At 42.5% G+C, this 19,923-nt stretch overlaps 1 protein-coding gene across 1 annotated transcript in view; it reads right to left on the reverse strand.

Annotated features, from left to right (window-relative positions):
- Positions 1 to 13,044: 13,044 nt before the first annotated feature.
- Positions 13,045 to 19,923, reverse strand: part of LOC112232238 (carbonic anhydrase 7-like) — a 37,782-nt gene continuing 30,903 nt past the window's right edge. The window contains exon 8 of the mRNA XM_024399064.2: positions 13,045 to 14,029. Coding sequence (XP_024254832.1) covers positions 13,964 to 14,029 — 66 coding nt within the window. The 3' untranslated portion in view covers positions 13,045 to 13,963. The remainder of the gene's footprint in view (positions 14,030 to 19,923) is intronic.

Consider the following 19,923-nt stretch of genomic DNA (forward strand, 5'->3'; position numbering starts at 1 on the left):
CCCTTTCCTTTCCAGTAGGATCAGCCTGTAAATCTGTGGAACATGCTGATTCCCAGCAGATATATACAGGCTCTTTCTGACCTCCTGTGTTTGCTCCATGAGCGTAATACAATCCCATGCCTCTGTTGGAGGGGGCAGTTCGATATTTTGCTCAGTCTAAATGAGCAGCCTGTGTGTCTCATGGAGTGATGAAATGGCACATTCGCAACAGATTCATTGATTGCTTTTTTGGCTTTTTAGATAAAATCTGCTGTTTTCTGGGAAATGTTAGTAAAGCCCTCCCATGATTATTTTCCTGGTGTTCATTCTTGCACCGTTGAACACTATGTTCCCATGTTTTACAGCTATTAGAACACTACATATACAGTTAAATATATATACATATAAATATAATATCTGGAGAGAGTTTGCTGCACTGAAAGTAAAGGGGCTGAATAATTTTGCACGCCCAATTTTTCAGTTTTTGATTTGTTAAAAAAGTTTGAAATATCCAATAAATGTCGTTCCACTTCATGATTGTGTCCCACTTGTTGTTGATTCTTCACAAAAAAATACAGTTTTATATCTTTATGTTTGAAGCCTGAAATGTGGCAAAAGGTCGCAAAGTTCAAGGGGGCCGAATACTTTCGCAAGGCACTGTACTTTTGGCAAGTCGGTTAGGACATCTACTTTGTGTATGACACAAGTGATTTTTCCAACAATTGTTTACAGACAGATTATTTCACTTATAATTCACTGTATCACAATTCCGGTGGGTCAGAAGTTTACATACACTAAGTTGATTGTGCCTTTTAAACAGCTTGGAAAATTCCAGATAAATGATTTCATGGCTTTAGAAGCTTCTGATAGGCTAATTGACATAATTTGAGTCAATTGGAGGTGTAACTGTGGATGTATTTCAAGGCCTACCTTCAAACTCAGTGCCCCTTTGCTTGACATCATGAGAAAATCAAAAGAAATCAGCCAAGACCTCAGAAAAGAAAATGTAGACCTCGACAAGTCTGGTTCATCCTTGGGAACAGTTTTCAAATGCCTGAAGGTACCACGTTCATATGTACGAACAATAGTATGCAAGTATAAACACCATGCAGCCATCATACCCCTCAGGAAGGAGACGCGTTCTGTCTCCTAGAGATGAACGTACTTTGGTGCGAAAATTACAAATCAATCACAGAACAACAGCAAAGGACCTTGTGAAGATGCTGGAGGAAACAGGTACAAAAGTATCTATATCCACAGTAAAAACAAGTCCTATGTCGACATAACCTGAAAGGCCGCTCAGCAAGGAAGAAGCCACTGCTCAAAAACCACCTTAAAAAAACCAGACTACGGTTTGCAACTGCACATGGGGACAAAGATCGTACTTTTTGGAGAAATGTCCTCTGGTCTGATGAAACAAAAAAGGAACTGTTTGTCCATAAGAACCATTGTTATGTTTGGAGGAAAAAGGGGGAGGCTTGCAAGTCGAAGAACACCATCCCAACCATGAAGCACAGGGGTGGCAGCATCATCTTGTTGGGGTTCATTGCTGCAGGAGGGACTGGTGCACTTCACAAAATAGATGGCATCATGAGGCAGGGAAATTATGTGGATATTTTGAAGCAACATCTCAAGACATCAGTCGGGAAGTTAAAGCTTGGTCGCAAATGGGTCTTCCAAATGGACAATGACCCCAAGCATACTTCCAAAGTTGTGGCAAAATGGCTTAAGGACAACAAAGTCAAGGTATTGGAGTGGCCATCACAAATTCCTGACCTCAATCCTATAGAAGATTTGTGGGCAGAACTGAAAAAGCGTGTGTGTGATCAAGGAGTCCTACAAACCTGACTCAGTTACACTAGCTCTGTCAGGAGGAATGGGTCAAAATTCACCCAACTTATTGTGGGAAACTTATGAAAGGCTACGCAAAACATTTGGCCCATGTTAAACAATTTAAAGGCAAAGCTACCAAATACTAATTGAGTGTATCTAAACTTCTGACCCACTGGGAATGTGATGAAAGAAATCAAAGCTGAAATAAATAATTCTCTCTACTATTATTCTGACATTTCACATTCTTAAAATAAAGTGGTGATTCTATCTGATGTAAAACAGGTACATTTTACTAGGATTAAATGTAAAGAATTGTGAAAAAGCGTACTTGGCTAAGATGTATGTAAACTTCCGACTTCAACTGTATGTTAGTGCATGCACTTCCATATGAACAGCATTTATATGGCAACCTGTGTGCATGTAGGTGCTGGACTTCGAGCGGGAGAGCGAGTACATCCTGCTCCTTAGTGCTCAATATCCGGTGGCCCTGGTCTGAGGGAGGTATGGGCCAGCATTCACGGCAACCGTCTCCATCTATGTGGACGATGCCAACAAGGGCCCCATCCTGTCCCAGAACCACTACAAGGTCACCGTCAGAGAGGGGGAGGAACCAGGACGGGTTATTGTCAGTATTCTTGGATATGACCCAGACTCACACCCAATCAGGTGAAACATCATTCATTGGAAATAATGAAAACATTTGAATTCACAGTTTAAAGGCATTAATCAGGGTGTTATCCCACCCAGCCTATACTTTTGTCCAGATACTCGCTCAGAGGAGACACAAATAGGTATTTCTCTAATGGGAAGTACTCAGGTGAGCTGAAGACCATCTAGGCCTTGGACAGAGAGGAAAACAGTACCTACACCATGGAGACCATGGTTAAGATGGACGTAAGATGGTTTTCTGAGAATAATGTATATTTCTATGTTTCCAGACAGAGGCTTCAGGGCAGCTTAGACCTCGGCCTTCTGTTTGTCCCAGTGGGTGTCAAATTTAATAAGGCAAGGCTAAAGCAATACTTCCATTGACAATTCAAGACCAGACAGTATTCAGTGACAAAGTAATAAGCAGGGAGTGAGTCATGCGAAGTGACAGCCAGTGTGTCGCTAGCTAGCTGCTGGGTGTAGAGTGGGAAGTGAGGAGGGGGTTTATGTTGTATAGAAAACTCCAATCCAATCCTCCCCCACACTAGATAGGCATGACTCAGAACCGAACAGAAGACAGACTTGCAGGGTCTGAGAGCTGCACACGGCACCTCTCCAATTACCCGCTGCCCTTATCCCTCGCAGGCACTTATTATCACATCGAGTGAAAAATCTTTTCAGACTGGTCCATTACCTGAAGAATGGGGGCTCTGACTCACATCTTGAGTCCACACTTATAGAGGCTAGAGAGGACAGTGGTGTTAATTGGTGGAGATACTGTATTATGTTGGTTGGATCGAAGTGTACAGGTATCAGAAACGTAAAAAAATCTGCTTTGTCGTTCAGAGAGGTTGTGCTTTCTAATGTCCCTCTCTGTGCTCGTCAAAGCCAGTCCATCATCACCCAATACGCCATCACCCAGTACACCATGAGGACTGTTGTTAACAATGATTCAATGGGTACTAATGTTAATTAAAACTGTACTATTTGCCTCCCAGGGATCTCTTCTCTGTCCTCCTCCACCCTGGTGATAGTTCATGTCCTGGATGTGAATGACAACAGTCCTGTTTTGGTGGGGGACTACTCCTGGAAGTAGGTGTGTACCCCTCGCTGGGAGGACCAGTCCTTGGTGCTGGCATCCCGGGGACGGCGATGGTCCCCAGCATGGTGGCAGGCTCAACTTGTCCCTCCCCAGTGACGCCACCGTGCGCGGCAACTGTAAACTCACCACCATCAATGGTCTGCCTCATCATCCACCTTCTGTTTTTTCACTAAGACATTTTTTATTTTATCTTGACCCACAGAAAGATCAACACAAGTTCAGACCAACCTCTTAGCCCATCAGATATTTTAGTAACCAATCCAGCAGTGGAATGAGTTGTGTGTATTACCATGACAATACAATAGGTGTAGTCACTGTAGTAGCGACAGGGTGACCCAACGCTATGACATTGCAGGCTAGCACCACACTGTAGGAAGTAGGACCCCGGAAACATTAACCTCTCTGCAGGATCAATCAAATCAAACCAAATCAAATGGTATTTGTCACATTCGCCGAATACAACAAGCGTAGACCTTAGCGTGAACTACTTACTTACAAGTCCTTAAACAACAGTGCAGTTCGAGAAAGACTTAAATATCGACCAAATAAACTAAAGTAAAATCATTTTTAAAAGTAGCAAAATAAAATAAAAATAACGAAGGCTATATACAGGGGGTACCGGTACCGAGTCAATGTGCGGGGGTACATGTAGGTAGGGGTGAAGTGACTATGCAAAATAGTTAATAAACAGCAAGGGATGGCGGGGGGTCAATGTAAATAGTCCGATGGCCATTTGATTAATTGTTCAGCAGTCTTATGGCTTGGGGGTAGAAGCTGTTAAGGCTTTTGGTCCTAGACTTGGCGCTCCGGTACCACTTGCCGTGCGGTAGCAGAGAAAACAGTCTATGACTTGGATGACTGGAGTCTCTGACAATTTTTTGGGCTTTCCTCTGACACCGGCTAGTATATAGGTTCTGGATGGCAAGAAGCTTGGCCCCAGTGATGTACTGGGCTGTATGCACTACCCTCTGTAGCGCCTTACGATCAGATGCCGAGCAGTTGCCATACTAGGCGGTGATGCAACCGGTCAGGATGCTCTCGATGGTACAGCTCTAGACTCTTTTGAGGATCTGGGGACCCATGTCAAATCTTTTCAGTCTCCTGTGGGGGAAAAGGTGTTGTAGTGCCCTCTTCACGACTGTCTTGGTGTGTATGGACCATGATTGTTTGTTGCTGATGTGGACACCAAGGAACTTGAAGCTCTCGACCCGCACCACTACAGCCTCTTCGATGTTAATGGGGGCCTGTTTGGCCCGCCTTTTCCTGTAGTCCACGATCAGCTCCTTTGTCTTGCTCACATTGAGGGAGAGGTTGTTGTCCTGGCACCACACTGCGAGGTCTCTGACCTCCTCCCTTTAGGCTGTCTCATCGTAGTCGGTGATCAGGACTACCACTGTTGTGTTGTCTGCAAACTTAATGATGGTGTTGGAGTCATGTTTGGCCACACAGTCATGGGTGAACAGGGAGTACAGGAGGGGACTAAGTTCACACCCCTGAGGGGCCCCAGTGTTGAGGATCAGCATGGCAGACGTGTTGTTGCCTACCCTTACCACCTGGGGGTGGCTCGTCAGGAAGTCCAGGATCCAGTTGCAGAGGGAGGTGTTTAGTCCCAGGGTCCTTAGCTATGTGATGAGCTTCGTGGGCACTATTGTGTTGAACACTAAGCTGTAGTCAATTAACATCATTCTCACATAGGTGTTCCTTTTGTCCAGGTGGGAAAGAGTAGTGTGGAGTGCGATTGAGATTGCGTCATCTGTGGATCTGTTGTGGTGGTATGCGAATTGGAGTGGTTCTAGGGTATCCGTGAGGATGATGTGAGCCATGACCAGCCTTTCAAAGCACTTCATGGCTACCGACGTGAGTGCTACGGGGCGGTAATCATTTAGGCAGTTTACCTTTGCTTCATTGGGCTCAGGGACTATGGTGGTTTGCTTGAAACATGTAGATATTACAGACTCGGTCAGGGAGAGGTTGAAAATATCAGTGAAGACACTTGCCAGTTGGTCCGTGCATGCTTTGAGTACACGTCCTGGTAATCCTTCTGGCCCCGCGGCTTTGTGAATGTTGACCTGTCTTAAAGGTCTTGCTCACATTGGCTACCGAGAGCGTATCACACAGTCGTCCGGAACAGCTGGTGCTCTTGTGCATGCTTCAGTGTTGCTTGCCTCGAAGCGAGCATAAAAGGCATTTAGCTTGTCCGGTAGGCTCGGGTCACAGGCCAGCTCGCGTCTAGGTTTCCCTTTGTCATCCCTAATAGTTGCCACATCCAACGAGCGTCAAAGCCGGTGTAGTGGGATTCAATCTTAATCCTGTATTGACGTTTTGCTTGTTTGATGGTTCGTCTGAGGGCATAGTGGGATTTCTTATAAGCGTCCGGATTGGTGTCCCACTCCTTGAAATCGGCAGCTCTAGACTTGATCTCGATGCGGATGTTGTCTGTAATCAATGGCTTCTGGTCGGGATATGTATGTACGTTCACTGTGGGGACGTCTTCGTCGATGCACTTATTGATGAAGCCAATGACTGAGGTGGTATACTCCTCAATGCCATTGGATGAATCCCGGAACATACTCCAGTCTGTGCTAGCAAAACAGTCCTGTAGCATAGCATCCGCGTCATCTGACCACTTCCATATTGAGCGAGTCACTGGCACTTACTGCTTTAGTTTTTGCTTGTAAGCAGAAATCAGGAGGATATAATTATGGTCAGATTTACCAAATGGAGGTCAGGGGAGAGCTTTGTATGCATCTCTGTGTGTGGAGTAAAAGTGGTTAAGATTTGTCTTTCCTCTGGTTGCACATTTAACGGATTTAAGTTTGCCTGCATTAAAGTCCCCGGCCACTAGGAGCACCGCTTCTGGATGAGCAATTTCTTGTTTGCTTATGGCCTTATAGAGTTGGTTGAGTGCGCTCTTAGTGCCAGCATCGGATTGTGGTTGTAAATAGACGGCTATGAATAATATAGATGGGAACTCTCTTGGTAGATAGTGTGGTCTACAACTTATCATAATGTACTCTACCTCAGGCGAGCAATACCTTGAGACTTGTTTAATATTAGACATTGCACACCAGCTGTTATTGACAAATAGACACCCACCCCTACCTTCGTCTTACCAGATGTAGCTTCTCTGTCCTGCCGGTGCATGGAAAATACCGCCAGATCTATATTATCCGTGTCGACTCGGTGAAACATACAATTTTACAGATTTTAATGTCCCGTTGGTAGGATAATCTTGATTGTAGGTCATCAATTTTATTTTCCAATGATTACACATTGGCCAATAGAAAGGATGGCAGTGGGAGTTTACTCGCTCGCCCATGATTTCTCAGGAGACAGCTCAACATCCGCCCTCTTTTTCTCCGTCTTTTCTTCACACAAATGATGGGGATCTGGGCCTGTTCCCGAGAAAGCCGTATGTCCTTCGCGTCGGACTCGTTAAAGGAGCTTCTTCCAGTTCGAGGTGAGTAATCGCTGTTCTGATGTCCAGAAGTTATTCTCGGTCATAAGAGATGGGAGCAGCAACATTATGTACAAAATAAGTTTTTAAAAATAAGTTACAAACAACACCAGGAGCACGTAAAACATCAGCAATCCTCTCCGGTGCCATTCTAGATCGAGGTGTTGTATTGGTTGAGTCACGTCTGTGTAAGAACCACTACGAGGCAGCTAAATTAAAGTGACAAATTAGACCATTCTATTTGAGTCGTCATGGGGATATTAGACCTGACACTCACTGTGGTTACCCGTGTATCGGGTGACGTCACCGACAATAAAATGGTTTTCAAAATAGATAGGATGATAGGATGTAATTCAGATAGGATGTAATTCAGGGATCCATTCAGGCCACCTGTAGATCCACAGTCACATGTAGAGAGGATTGGAGTGAGTGGCACTGAGATACTGACTGGCAGTGGAAGTAAAAATGGCCCCTATCCTTTCGTCTGAGGCGCTCTGACTAGGCAGTGTCAGTAATACGCCTAATGGCCCTCTTCCTGTCGCTGTACTTGTCTGTAATGTGTCAGGCTGACATACATTAATCAGACTTGTCCACTTTGCTGTGCTGACATAGTCTCTATTGATTCACCGTGACAACCTTTTCTCCTCTTTTTTTTTCCTCCCGCCCAAACTCTCTGACGCGTTATTAATGGAAGCGGCGGGGGCTGGCTGTAATTATATTTCCCCTTTAATTTGTGTGATGTCACAGCTAGGGCCCGCTGGGCTGAAATGCTAAGATGCTAAACGTGTATTTTTCCCATCAGTGCCTAGCAGCTGCAAGACTTGTCCCTAATAACACCTGCTGCAGACGTGCCATGGCGCACCTATTTAACTCACCTTTGTGGTGCTTCGCCCTCCTCCTCCCTGACAACTGGGGAGGCTGGAGAGAGTGACGGAGGTGTGACGCAGTATCTGTGCCGTGCTTGTTCTGAGAGGGTACCAGTAGATTCCACTGTTCCTGTTCACCACAGAACAGAACAGAACAAACCGTCAGTCAATTATAATTAATCATACAGCAATCATTTACCTCTATATTTCCCATTATTCCTGGGCCGTGATAAAACCAGGTATATTTAAAACCCACTCTCACATATACTATTCCTGTCAATGATGACGTCAAAGAAAGGTCCCAATAAGAACCATTGAGACCAAGGGCTCCTCTACTATTTATGTCACTGACGCCTGCCGGCTGCAACCTTACCTAACAAGATGATATACAGTGCATTCGGAAAGTATTCAGACCCCTTGAATTTTCACATTTTGTTGCCTTACAGCCTTATTCTAAAACGGATTCAATTGTTTTTCCCCCTTCATCAATCAACACAAAATACCCCTTAATGACAAAGAAAAAACAGGTTTTTAGAAATGGTTGGAAATGTATTAAAAAAAAATATATATATATAAAATTTACATAAGTATTCAGACCCTTTACTCTGTACTTTGTTGAATCACCTTTGGCAGTGATTACAGCCTTGAGTCTTCTTGGATATGACGCTACAAGCATGGAACACCTGTATTTGGGGAGATTCTCCCATTCTTCTCTGCAGATCCTCTCAAGCTCTGTCAGGTCCGATGGTGAGCGTCGCTACACAGCTATTTTCAGGTCTCTCCAGAGATGTTCGATCAGGTTCAAGTCTGGGCTCTGGCGGGCCACTCAAGGACATCCAGAAACTTGTCCCTAAGCCACTGCTGCGTTGTCTTGGCTGTGTGCTTAGGGTTATTGTCCTGTTGGAAGGTTAACCTTGCCCCAGTCTGAGGCCCTGTGCGCTCTGGAGCAGGATTTCATCAAGGATCTCTCTGTACTTTGCTCCGTTCCCCACGGCATGACGCTGCCACCACCATGCTTCACCATAAGGATGGTGCCTGGTTTCCTCCAGACGTGACGCTTGGCATTCAGGCCAAAGAGTTTAATCTTGGTTCCATCAGACCAGAGAATCCTGTTTGTCCTTTAGGTGTTTTTTGGAAAACTCCAAGCGGACTGTCATGTGCCTTTTACTGAGGAGTGGCTTCTGTCTGGCCACTCTACCATAAAGGCATGATTGGTGGAATGCTGCAGAGATGGTTGTCCTTCTGGAAGGTTCTCTGGAGCTCTGTCAGAGTGACCATTGGGTTCTTGGTCACCTCCCTGAACAAGACACTTCTCCCCGATTGCTCAGTTTGGCCGGGTGCCAGCTCTAGAAAGAGTCTTGGTGGTTCCAAACTTCTTCAATTTCAGAATGATGGAGGCCACTGTGTTCTTGGGGACCTTCAATGCTGCAGACTTTTTTGTTGGTACACTTACCCAGATCTGTGCCTCAACACAATCCTGTCTCGGAGCTCTACAGACAATTCCTTCGACCTCATGGCTTTGGATTTTTCTCTGACATGCACTTTCAACTGTGGGACCATATATAGACAGGTGTGTGCCTTTCCAAATCATGTCCAATCTATTGAATTTATCACAGGTGGACTCCAATCCAGTTGTAGGAACATCTCAAGGGTGAGCAATGCAAACAGGATGCGCTTGAGCTCAATTTAGAGTCTCATAGCAAAGGGTCTGAATACTTATGTAAATAAGGTATTTCTGTTTTTTATTTGTAATACATTTGCAAACATTTCCAAAAACCTGTTTTCGCTTTGTCATTATGGGATATTGTGTGTAGATTTATGAGAAAATGTGGGGAATTGGAAGGAGTCTTTCCGAATGAATACTTTCCGAATGCACTGTGCATCTGACATTACATACGGTAGGTACATAATGACACGTCAAACTGTGTAAGGCTGTGTAAAGTGTAATATACTATAATGTCTGTCAGACCTGAGGACCTGTCGTGATAATAGTAGAAGTTAGAAGAAGATAAGAATGTTCTTTGTGTTGATCCAGAGGTGTGTCACAGTCTCTCCATCGCTTTCAGAACAGAGGCACATGAAGGGAACAGTGTCAGAGGCCAGCCAGGGGCTTTTGCACCCCCAGATAACAGCTAACAGTCTGATAGTAAACCTCTGTTTACGAGACGGGAGCTCCTGCCACTTTGTAATATGCCGCTGTATTTTGGATTCATTCATAGATTAGTTAAAGTAATCAGAGCATTTGCATTAGAACCCCCCTCCCCCCCCAAAAAACAACCTTTGTCACCCTTTGGCCAGTTTGTTTGTTTTGAGTCACAGAGTCTCCACCACACACAAGTGACAGGGTCCCTCACACATGATAAACAGACCTAGGTCTTTCCTCTGTTAGAATAATGTTGCTGTGGGCTGTTGATCATGTCAGTATTTTACTCGTGTTTTCCAAAAACCTAGTTAATCAATCAGCCGTGGTTATTTATACATGGCTGTGAATTACATTTCCAATGAATTGGCCTGTATCCAAGGACTTTTTACTGAGTCCAAGCAGATGTTTAAAAATATATCTGAGGTAATGTTTTTCGTTCTCGCACGGGCTCTGGAGCTTTTGGAATTTCCCTCTGATGTTTACTTTGCTTTTAGACGCTAGCCAAAATGGACTAGATACCTCTGTGTATCGTCAGTCAAATTGGTCTTATAAGTAAACTACAGGATCAAACTTATGTGGACACCTGCTCGTCGAACATCTCATTCAAAAATCATGGACATTTGTGCACAGGGGCATTGTCATGCTGAAACCGTAAAGGGCCTTCCCCAAACTGTTGCCATAAAGTTGGAAGCACAGAATTGTCTAGAATGTCATTGTATGCTATAGCATTAAGATTTCCCTTCACTGGAACTAAGGGGCCGAGCCCGAACCATGAAAAACAGTCCCAGACCATTATTCCTCCTCCACAAAACTGTACAGTTGGTACTATGCATTGGGGGCAGGTAGCGTTCTCCTGGCATCTGCAAAACCCAGATTCGTCTGTCGGACTGCCAGATGGTGAAGTGTGATTCATCACTCCAGAGAACGTGTTTCCACTGCTCCAGAGTCCAATGGCGGCGTGTTTTACACCATTCCTGCTGACGTTTGACATTGCGCATGTTGATCTTAGGCTTGTCTGAGGCTGTTAGGCTATGGAAACCCATTTCATGAAGCTCCAGACGAACAGTTCTTGTGCTGATGTTGCTTCCAGAGGCAGTTTGGAACTCGGCAGTGAGTCCTGCAACCGAGGACTCAATAATAGATGGCCATTGTTTGTTGTCCATTCCTTTCAGTAGAGTATACATTTCTGTCAGCACCACCGTTGTTCGCTCTGGTAGCTGTGCTGTTATTACAGTCATGTCAATGGATTATTGAACTATCAAGAGAAACATGCAGTGTTTACAATCAATGTCACTTCTGGGCTTTCCTTTCACACTGGGCCATTGGAGCAGTAGTTACTCTGTAATGTCTGTCCTTTCTCTGAAAGCAAATAGGACTGGGTTGGGCATATGCTGGGTCTGTGTTCATGTGTTTTCTCCTGGCCCTCCCTCCCCTCAGAATATCTCCACAACTCAATCTTGTCGAAAGCATCTGCTCTGTAAATAGAAAAGGACATCTCATAGATCCCTGTCGATTTGTTTCCTTATGCACCTGATGTATGGCAGCATGTTGGAATAGAGTACTTGTCATCCTGAGACATTATGTTCAGACTGACTCAGTCTCAGGGCAGGTTGAGCCGCAGGTGCATCCTCTCACCCTGTCGCAGCCTGGTCTCAGCCCAGTCTGCCTGGTGATCCTCCCTCTACAGCACACTGAACTGATTTAGTAAAACCCTGAGGCCTCAGGGGCATGGAGACGTTCTCTCCCTGTCATTGTGGTCTGCTCAGGGTAGCTGTGATTTGCTGATGAGGGCTGAATATGTCCCTGTACTGTGTGAGTGGTGTTGACTGTGTCTTAAATCACAGTGGCGGTGTGCCCGTGCAATGTGAAAGGAAACTGCAGGACCGCCGTTAAGCAGCAGCAGCAAGGCATGCCAACTGTCCAGTCCACCGTCGGCATCCTACTGGGAACCCTGGGGGTCATAGTTAAGAGTAGCTGCTGTTGGATTGTAGACTGAACACCTTTAAGCTACCAAGTTAAAATGGCAAGGTTAATCAATCAATCAAATGTATTTCTAAAGCCCCTTTTATATCAGCAGTTGTCACAAAGTGCTTGTACAGAAACCGAGCCTAAAGGAGAAGCAAAATGGTCCTTTGTGTAATTTTGTGTCATGATGATTTGAGTTCACTTAGGATCTTTTTGTCAGGATCTTACACTTGAGTGAGTCATGGGAGATTTTAGTACGGTGGGCTTGATTTTATCTTTATTATTTATCCCAGGAATCATTCTAATCGTTGTGTTTGTGAGGCTGTCCTACCAGAACCCCAAACCGCCGTGCAAAACCAACCAGGAGAGAGAGCCCCTGAGGATCTCACTGTGAGGGTACTGCCTGCATATGTCTCTGACTTTGCCCTTAGTAGAGCAATGACATAGTGAGAATGTTTATTCAGTAATGTGCATAGTATTTACCTAGTGGGTAGTTCTTGGATTGTGGTGGTATTTAGGCAGTGCATCTGGGGAAAAAAAATCAACTTAATTTTTCTAGATGATCTTTTATTTATTTACAGTAAATGTATTTGGGTACATCTTCTCAGTCTAAATCAACTAATGGCAGCTTAATGACTTGACTAAATAATTTTCACAATTATGATAACATTATACCACCAGTAGGAGTAGTAACACCAATGATGATAACACCAATGATACATTTTAGGCAAATGAGGATTTTCTGAAATGGAGGCCACATATACTAAAGGTCATTAACCCTTTAAAAATCCCTTACTAAAGTGATATGATTAATAATTCTGCTCCCAATGTAATTTCCCTTCATTTAAATAGAGTAACACCAAGTGACACTTTGGATTGATACACACCAAATTATCAATGAAATCCTCAAATGTATGATATACTAAAAGGGTATGATTAGCTTGTAATTGTTTTAAAATAGACCACTCCCCCGTTAACAGTTTGCCACTGGAGGGAATCCGCTTGCGCGCCGTGGACCACACCTTCCAAGTCGTTTATTATTTTGCATAGAACGCATGCCTATCGTTAATCATCCATTATGTAATCAATGATTTTCAAGACGGTAACACCAATGACATAAAACTGAGGGACACATTATATTGGTAAATACATTTGTATTTTAATAGCATACTTTGATTTTATAGAGCTATACAGTATGTTTAATACTTTTGTTTACTTTCAAGCAGTAAATATAATAGATAGATATCTCTAAATCCTCAAAAACATGTCAGAAAACAACCAGAGTCATACAGTATACTGTATATAGAGTTTGGCCAATGTGATCTCTTTCTGAACGTTCTGAGAGTGCCACTTTTTCCTCCATAGCCATTGCTAAGTGATAATCGACGCATCTACGTTGTAATGTTTATTTGGGATTATTTTTAATTTTTTAAAAATGTTTTAATTATTTTATTATTTTTACAGACCCATCATGAAAAAGTACTACTGAATTACTACACAACTTACTAGTGGTTTATGTAGTAATTTAAGTAGTAATGAGTGATACATTGGGACATTTCACTACTGGTGAACACAAATGATTTCCTACTCAAATCACTACATAATTCTCCCTTAATGACCACTGTATAACTACTGAGCATTTGGGTATCTACTACATTACTGCTGTACTGTATGCCTACTCCATCCCTATTGAATTACTACTGCCATCTGTGTGTGTAGTGTTGTGTCACTACTGAATTGCTCCAGATCCTTTTTCATTTCCAACATAAACCCTTTTGAAAAAAATGTATTTCTGTTTGCCTATTCAAAATCACTATTGAGATCTTGTTTCACTACTGTGTCACGACTGTATAACTGTTGTTATGTCATCAAACAATGATATATACATGTTTTATTTGTATTAGATGAAATACATATTAAATTACACATTTACACTTGTTTTGATAATCCATTTGAGGCCTTGTCTTCATTCAGATTTGCCTCAATTTCTTCAGATCCTCTTTTTTTGTTGCAGCCACATTTCTCCACCACGTCTCCTTTAGAAAATAAAGAGAAGCAGAAGAGACGACCAATAATAAGCCATTATCAATCATCTGCTAACAGAGGTCACATAAGACAGCACAGAAAAGCATTCTTCTTATGTGAAAAGAGGTAAGTAGAATGAGTAAATATACCGATATGAACATACCCAACATTTGCATACAAACCCACACACTGATTAACTAGCATGACATAAACAGGCTACATATCTACATTTCCATGTGGCTAGCAAACAGCTAAGCTAAACTCAATACAGCTCTATGACAACGGCTATCAGCTAATACCGTTTTGGTTAGCAATCTTTTTGATGTAGTAAAAAGTTCTAGAAAATGGCTAAGCAACGGCATGAACATATAAATAAAAATAAAATATAAAAGCGGTGCCAGTATAAGTGCTATGAAAAACAGAATGACGAAGGATGGGAGAGGATTACATTCGGAATTGTCAAAAACAGTCGCTACGACTTCCTGTTTTGCCTTCTTCTGAGGTTGCGAAAAACCGGGGTAGTCTGGCTGTAGTGTTGTGATGCTTATTTACTACCAACATCAAGTAGTAAAAACTCTACTTGACTGCTATAGACAAGCCTGTGTAGTAAAGCTGTCGTGTTTTGACTACTTATTTAGTACCAACAATAAGTAGTAGTAATCTCTACATGATTACTCACGGAAATACTGTTGTTTTCCTACGGAATACTACAAAACTCTACTTGTGTATCTTGAGTAGTGCATAATCTACACGTTCACTACACACTCCCTACTACACACATAGGTTTTGTGTAGTAATTCAGTAGTACTTTGTCATGAGGGGTGGGTCATTTCATAGGGAATTGTCGGGAGACACTCTCGTATAGTTACATCAACAAAACATTGTGAATAAAGGTGCTAACATGTATTTTGTTGGACAATGCATATTATGTATAACATGCGTATCCCGTACATACGACTAAGAAATCTTGAAACCAACATGGCGTCCATTATAAAAACCTGGCTGAACTCTCGTAATATATGGCTCTGACTACAATTCTGCTGGGTCACAACTAGGACAAGGCCATTTTAAATCCCTAAATACTTTAAATAATGCATAAACATAAGGCAGTATAAATGGCATGTATTATATTTGATCATTGACAAAAACATGTTTGAAATGTAACTATTTGTAATTTTAAAGTGTTTTTCATGGTTTTAAATGCCACCTCAATTCAAGAACCACCCTAGTTGTAGACTTTTGACATTGCTTATCTACAGAATATATGACACATTTGTAGAGTTTTAGTTATAGTATCTGTCATAGTTTGTGACACACACAATACTTAGTTGTTCTCGCAATTACAATATTATCATTAATATTGCATCATACTGCTATGCATTATGTTACATTTATTTATTATTTATTTATTTTAGCATGTAGCTATTTAAAATATTGACAAGTAATGATTTGTAAGAATCTGTAGGTTTTTCCTGTTTAATGTTGATTTTAAACCTGGTAATTAAATGCACAATGACAAATTGAATCTATTCTTTGCACCATATCATTCAACTGATTACATTTCACATTGTAATACAGTGCCTTGCAAAAGTATTCATCCCCCTTGGCGTTTTTCCTATTTTGTTGCATTACAACCTGTAATGTAAATGTATTTTTGTGAAGTGAAATAAAAAAAAATAGCTTGCTTCAAAAAATTCAAAACGGAAAAGTGGTGTGTGCAAAGCAAATGTATTCACCCCCTTTGCTATGAAGCCCCTAAATAAGATATGGTGCAACCAATTACCTTCAGAAGTCACATAATTAGTTAAATAAAGTCCACCTGTGTGCAATCTAAGTGTCACATGATCTCAGTATATATACACCTGTATATAAAGGCCCCAGAGGCCTTTTAAAGGCCCCAGAGTCTGCAACACCACTAGGCAAGGGGCACCACCAAGCAAGCGGCACCATGAAGGCCAAGGAGCTCTCCAAACAGGTCAGACGCAAAGTTATGGAGAAGTGCAGATCAGGGTTGGGTTATAAAAAAACATCAGAAACTTTGAACATCCCATGGAGCCCTATTAAATCCATTATTTAAAAAATTGAAAGAATATGGCACGACAACAAACCTACCAAGAGAGGGTTGCCCACCAAAACTCACGGACCAGGCAAGGAGGGCATTAATCAGACAGGCAAGAATGAGACCAAAGATAACCTGTGAAGGAGCTGCAAAGCTCCACAGCGGAGATGGGAGTATCTGTCCATAGGACTACTTTACACTCCACAGAGCTGGGCTTTACAGAAGAGTAGCCAGAAAAAAGTCATTGCTTAAAGAAAAAATAAGAAAACACGTTTGGTGTTTGCCAAAAGGCATGTGGGAGGCATGTGGCCATCAAGGAGAATGCTATGTCTGGCGCAAACCCAACACCTCTCATCACCCCGAGAACAGCATCCCCACAGTGAAGCACCTGTTTCAGTCTTCCAGAAATTTGAGACTGGGACGGAGGTTCACCTTCCAGCAGAACAATGACCCTAAGCATACTGCTAAAGCAACACTCAAGTTGTTTACGGGGAAACATTTAAATGTCTTGGAATGGCCTTGTCAAAGTCCAGACCTCAATCCAATTGAGAATCTCTGGTATGATTTAAAGACTGCTGTACACCAGCGGAACCCATCCAACTTGAAGGAGCTGGAGCAGTTTTGCCTTGAAGAATGGGCAGAAATCCCAGTGGCTAGATGTGCCAAGCTTATAGAGACATACCCCAAGAGAGTAAAGGTGGCTCTACAAAGTATTGACTTTGGGGGGGTGAATAGTTAACCACACTCAAGTTTTCAGTTTTTTGTCTTATTTCTTGTTTGTTTCACAATAAAACATATTTTGCATCTTCAAAGTGGTAGGTATGTTGTGTAAATCAAATGATACAAACCCCCCAAAAATCTATTTTAATTCCAGGTTGTAAGGCAACAAAATAGTAAAAATGCCAAGGGGGTGAATACTTACGCAAGCCACTGTAAATCTACTGAAAAGAGAAGCCTACTGTTAATTCACAATGCTTTTTAGGAGGCTTAACCACATCGAGGTTGATATATTGTTAAAGCAATCCCAGGTTTAATACCCTGTACGTACCTTTACTTTTATGGTTTTCTAATAAAACTGTATAAAATAACAGAAATAGCTTCTTAGTAAAGCAATTTCTCAAGCAAGAATTTTGCTAGGGCTGTCTGGGAGTGGTCTGAGTGGGGAGGGGAAAACTGAAAACTAGCTATTATTGGCAGAGACGTTTAGAATTCTCTTTCTTATTGGTCTATTATCTAATTCACCGCCTGGTGATGTCAGCAGGCAGGCCAAAGGTCCATCCCATCAAAACAGGCTGAAATTTCAGGGGGCCTTTTTAAACAGCTCTAGAAACCTCTAAAATGTCATTATCATAATTTTCACAATTTCACAGTATTTTTCCAACCTCATAGTGTTGAAATGTATATAAAATACAGGAAATCACGTTTTTGACTGCACTGCCAGGCCTTTTATCATTCCATCCCTTGTGGATCTATAATAACCACCTCAAAATGGTTGTACATGTAATAGGACAGGCAGGATTATCCAGAGAGCAGTCTTAATCACATTTAGCAATGTGCCTCCAATTTACAGGATGATGACAATAGCTTAAGTGACCTTGATGACCTGACAAGCGTGCTGGGCTATATATACACCCAGGGGATGCCATAAATAGCACAATGCTCAAGGTCCTCTGAATGACGCCCAGCGGCAAACCAAAACAAATTTATTTTAAAAATTATGTTTAGCCAAGTTCATGCATTCTGGTTTTCTAATGGTACATTTACCCTTGGAGGAATTGGCCCTAGCTCCATTGGCGGCCCTATAAACAAAGACCAGCAGCCACATTATACCCTTTCATGCATCTGGTTTATGTTATTGCTGAGATTATAGCTATTCATGTATACATCTGTGTGCAGGTTAGCAGATGGGTTAGCGATGTCATCTCCCATGCAGGGTTAAATGGGCTGTGGTGTATCAAAGCAGAAAGGAGTTCACATCCACAGACGCTCCGCTCAGCCGTGTTCCACAAGCGTACTAGGCTGTACTAGGAAGAACACAATAATAATAACAACAACAGGAAGCATTAGGATGTATAAAAATAACATTTAAATCCAGTATACTATATATAGAAAGGGCAGGCAAGTTGCTCCTTCCTCCATGTCGTCTTCTAATAGTAGCCAACAGTACATGTGCATGGAATCATACACAAGGGAATTACACTGGAACTAATACACACGTGACCCAGCTAAAAACAGCATATGCTTACGTACTTCGGAAGCAGAATAACCGCAAAGGCCCCGTAGAAAAGGCCCAACGAGCCTGCTTTTGACATAGGGTCAAGCATTAGTATGGCTGTGAGGGACTGTTGCTCTATATTTAGCCTTTCTGGGCCCATATTGTGTGTCTCTGTGGACCAGAGTAGTTCAGCTGGCTATGGGGCAGGGACACGTATGAAGGAGACATTTTCGACCCTGTCCCCGCCAACTGGCTCAAGGAAAACGAGAGGTAATATACCACATATGGATGCTCTGTGACTTTGCTTGCGTTCCGTACTGTTTCCATTGCTGGGTCACTTAACATTGTTGTGTGTTTTCTCCTCTGAAAAAGCATATTTTGAATTCTCTCAGTGAGCAATTTGACTTTGGCCAATCATGATCATGTGCTCATCTGTAATGGGGGTTATCTGTATATCAGCAGCATGTGGGGAAGTTCAGTGCTTGACTCGGGCAGGAGCTCACCGGAGGTGGAGTACCGGTCCCTCATAATGTTCTACTGCTTGAGCTCCTGTTTCTCTTATCGAATATTAGCTCAAAGTATTGTGGAGCTCTTGCACCTAAATATAAACACTATCGTAGCCCAAAATGAGTCCCCGGAACCTATTTCACACCAAGTCAAGCACGGGGAAAGTTTGACATCACAGTAACCATTTTAGAACCTAGCAGGAGTTCCTGAGACAGTTTAAAAGCGGCCATACTGAATGTTTCGTTAGGGAATCCCTGGGGTACCTCTGCTGGGCTTGACCGTGAGTGGGGGACCCACTTCTACTGTCTATCTGCAGCTGGTAAGGGCAGGAAGTGAATGACCTTAAATTGATGCCATGCCAGCCTTGGCAGCAGTGTGAAAATTAGCTGCTCTCACCACTGCCAATACGGACAAAACTCTGGGCAGATAGAAAGTTACACACTTGGAAAGAATTTACCATCACCTCCACCGCCTATTTATAAACCCACTTAATATCTCAGAAAGAGAGGGCCGTTTCACTGCCTTGATTAATTTAATAGGGCTTTGGCCACTTAGTCACTCTCAACCTACCTCCATTGCACCGGCCTGTTTACAACGGGCAAGATTACAGAAGTCGACTGAAGGTTAGAAGACAGAAAATTGGAAAAGCCTTCCTCTCTCTACCAGGAAACCTGTCATTTCCCTGATCTGAAGTATATTTAATCATATCGAGCATTTCTATCGCCTGTGGGTTTGGGAAAGGGACAAGCATGAAATCCAATTTTGGGGGTGTGATTTGGGTCTGCTCTGCGACACACAGAATAGGTCTGCCGAAAATGACTTCTCTCCTTCAAATGTGTCTGCATCTGTCTACATTACCCTCGTCTGAAATTAAAAAATTAAAATGCAGAGTCTTACTTGAATCAAGTTCAAATCAAGAAACAGGGTGTCTGAATTGAGCATTTTGATTACAACATGCTTGGATTCGCTGACAAAACACATAGGTATAATTGATTATTTTCTTATTCCTATTAGTGTCCTACCTATGAAAAGCCCTGGCTATTCAAGCTCTTTCCAGATGAACTTGTAAGCAGACTCAGTGACAGGAAACGTTGAAAAAGTGACTGAGGCATTGGTATTGCATG

This window comes from Oncorhynchus tshawytscha, linkage group LG12, assembly GCF_018296145.1.
Source record: "Oncorhynchus tshawytscha isolate Ot180627B linkage group LG12, Otsh_v2.0, whole genome shotgun sequence".
In the NCBI taxonomy this organism is placed as follows: domain Eukaryota; kingdom Metazoa; phylum Chordata; class Actinopteri; order Salmoniformes; family Salmonidae; genus Oncorhynchus; species Oncorhynchus tshawytscha.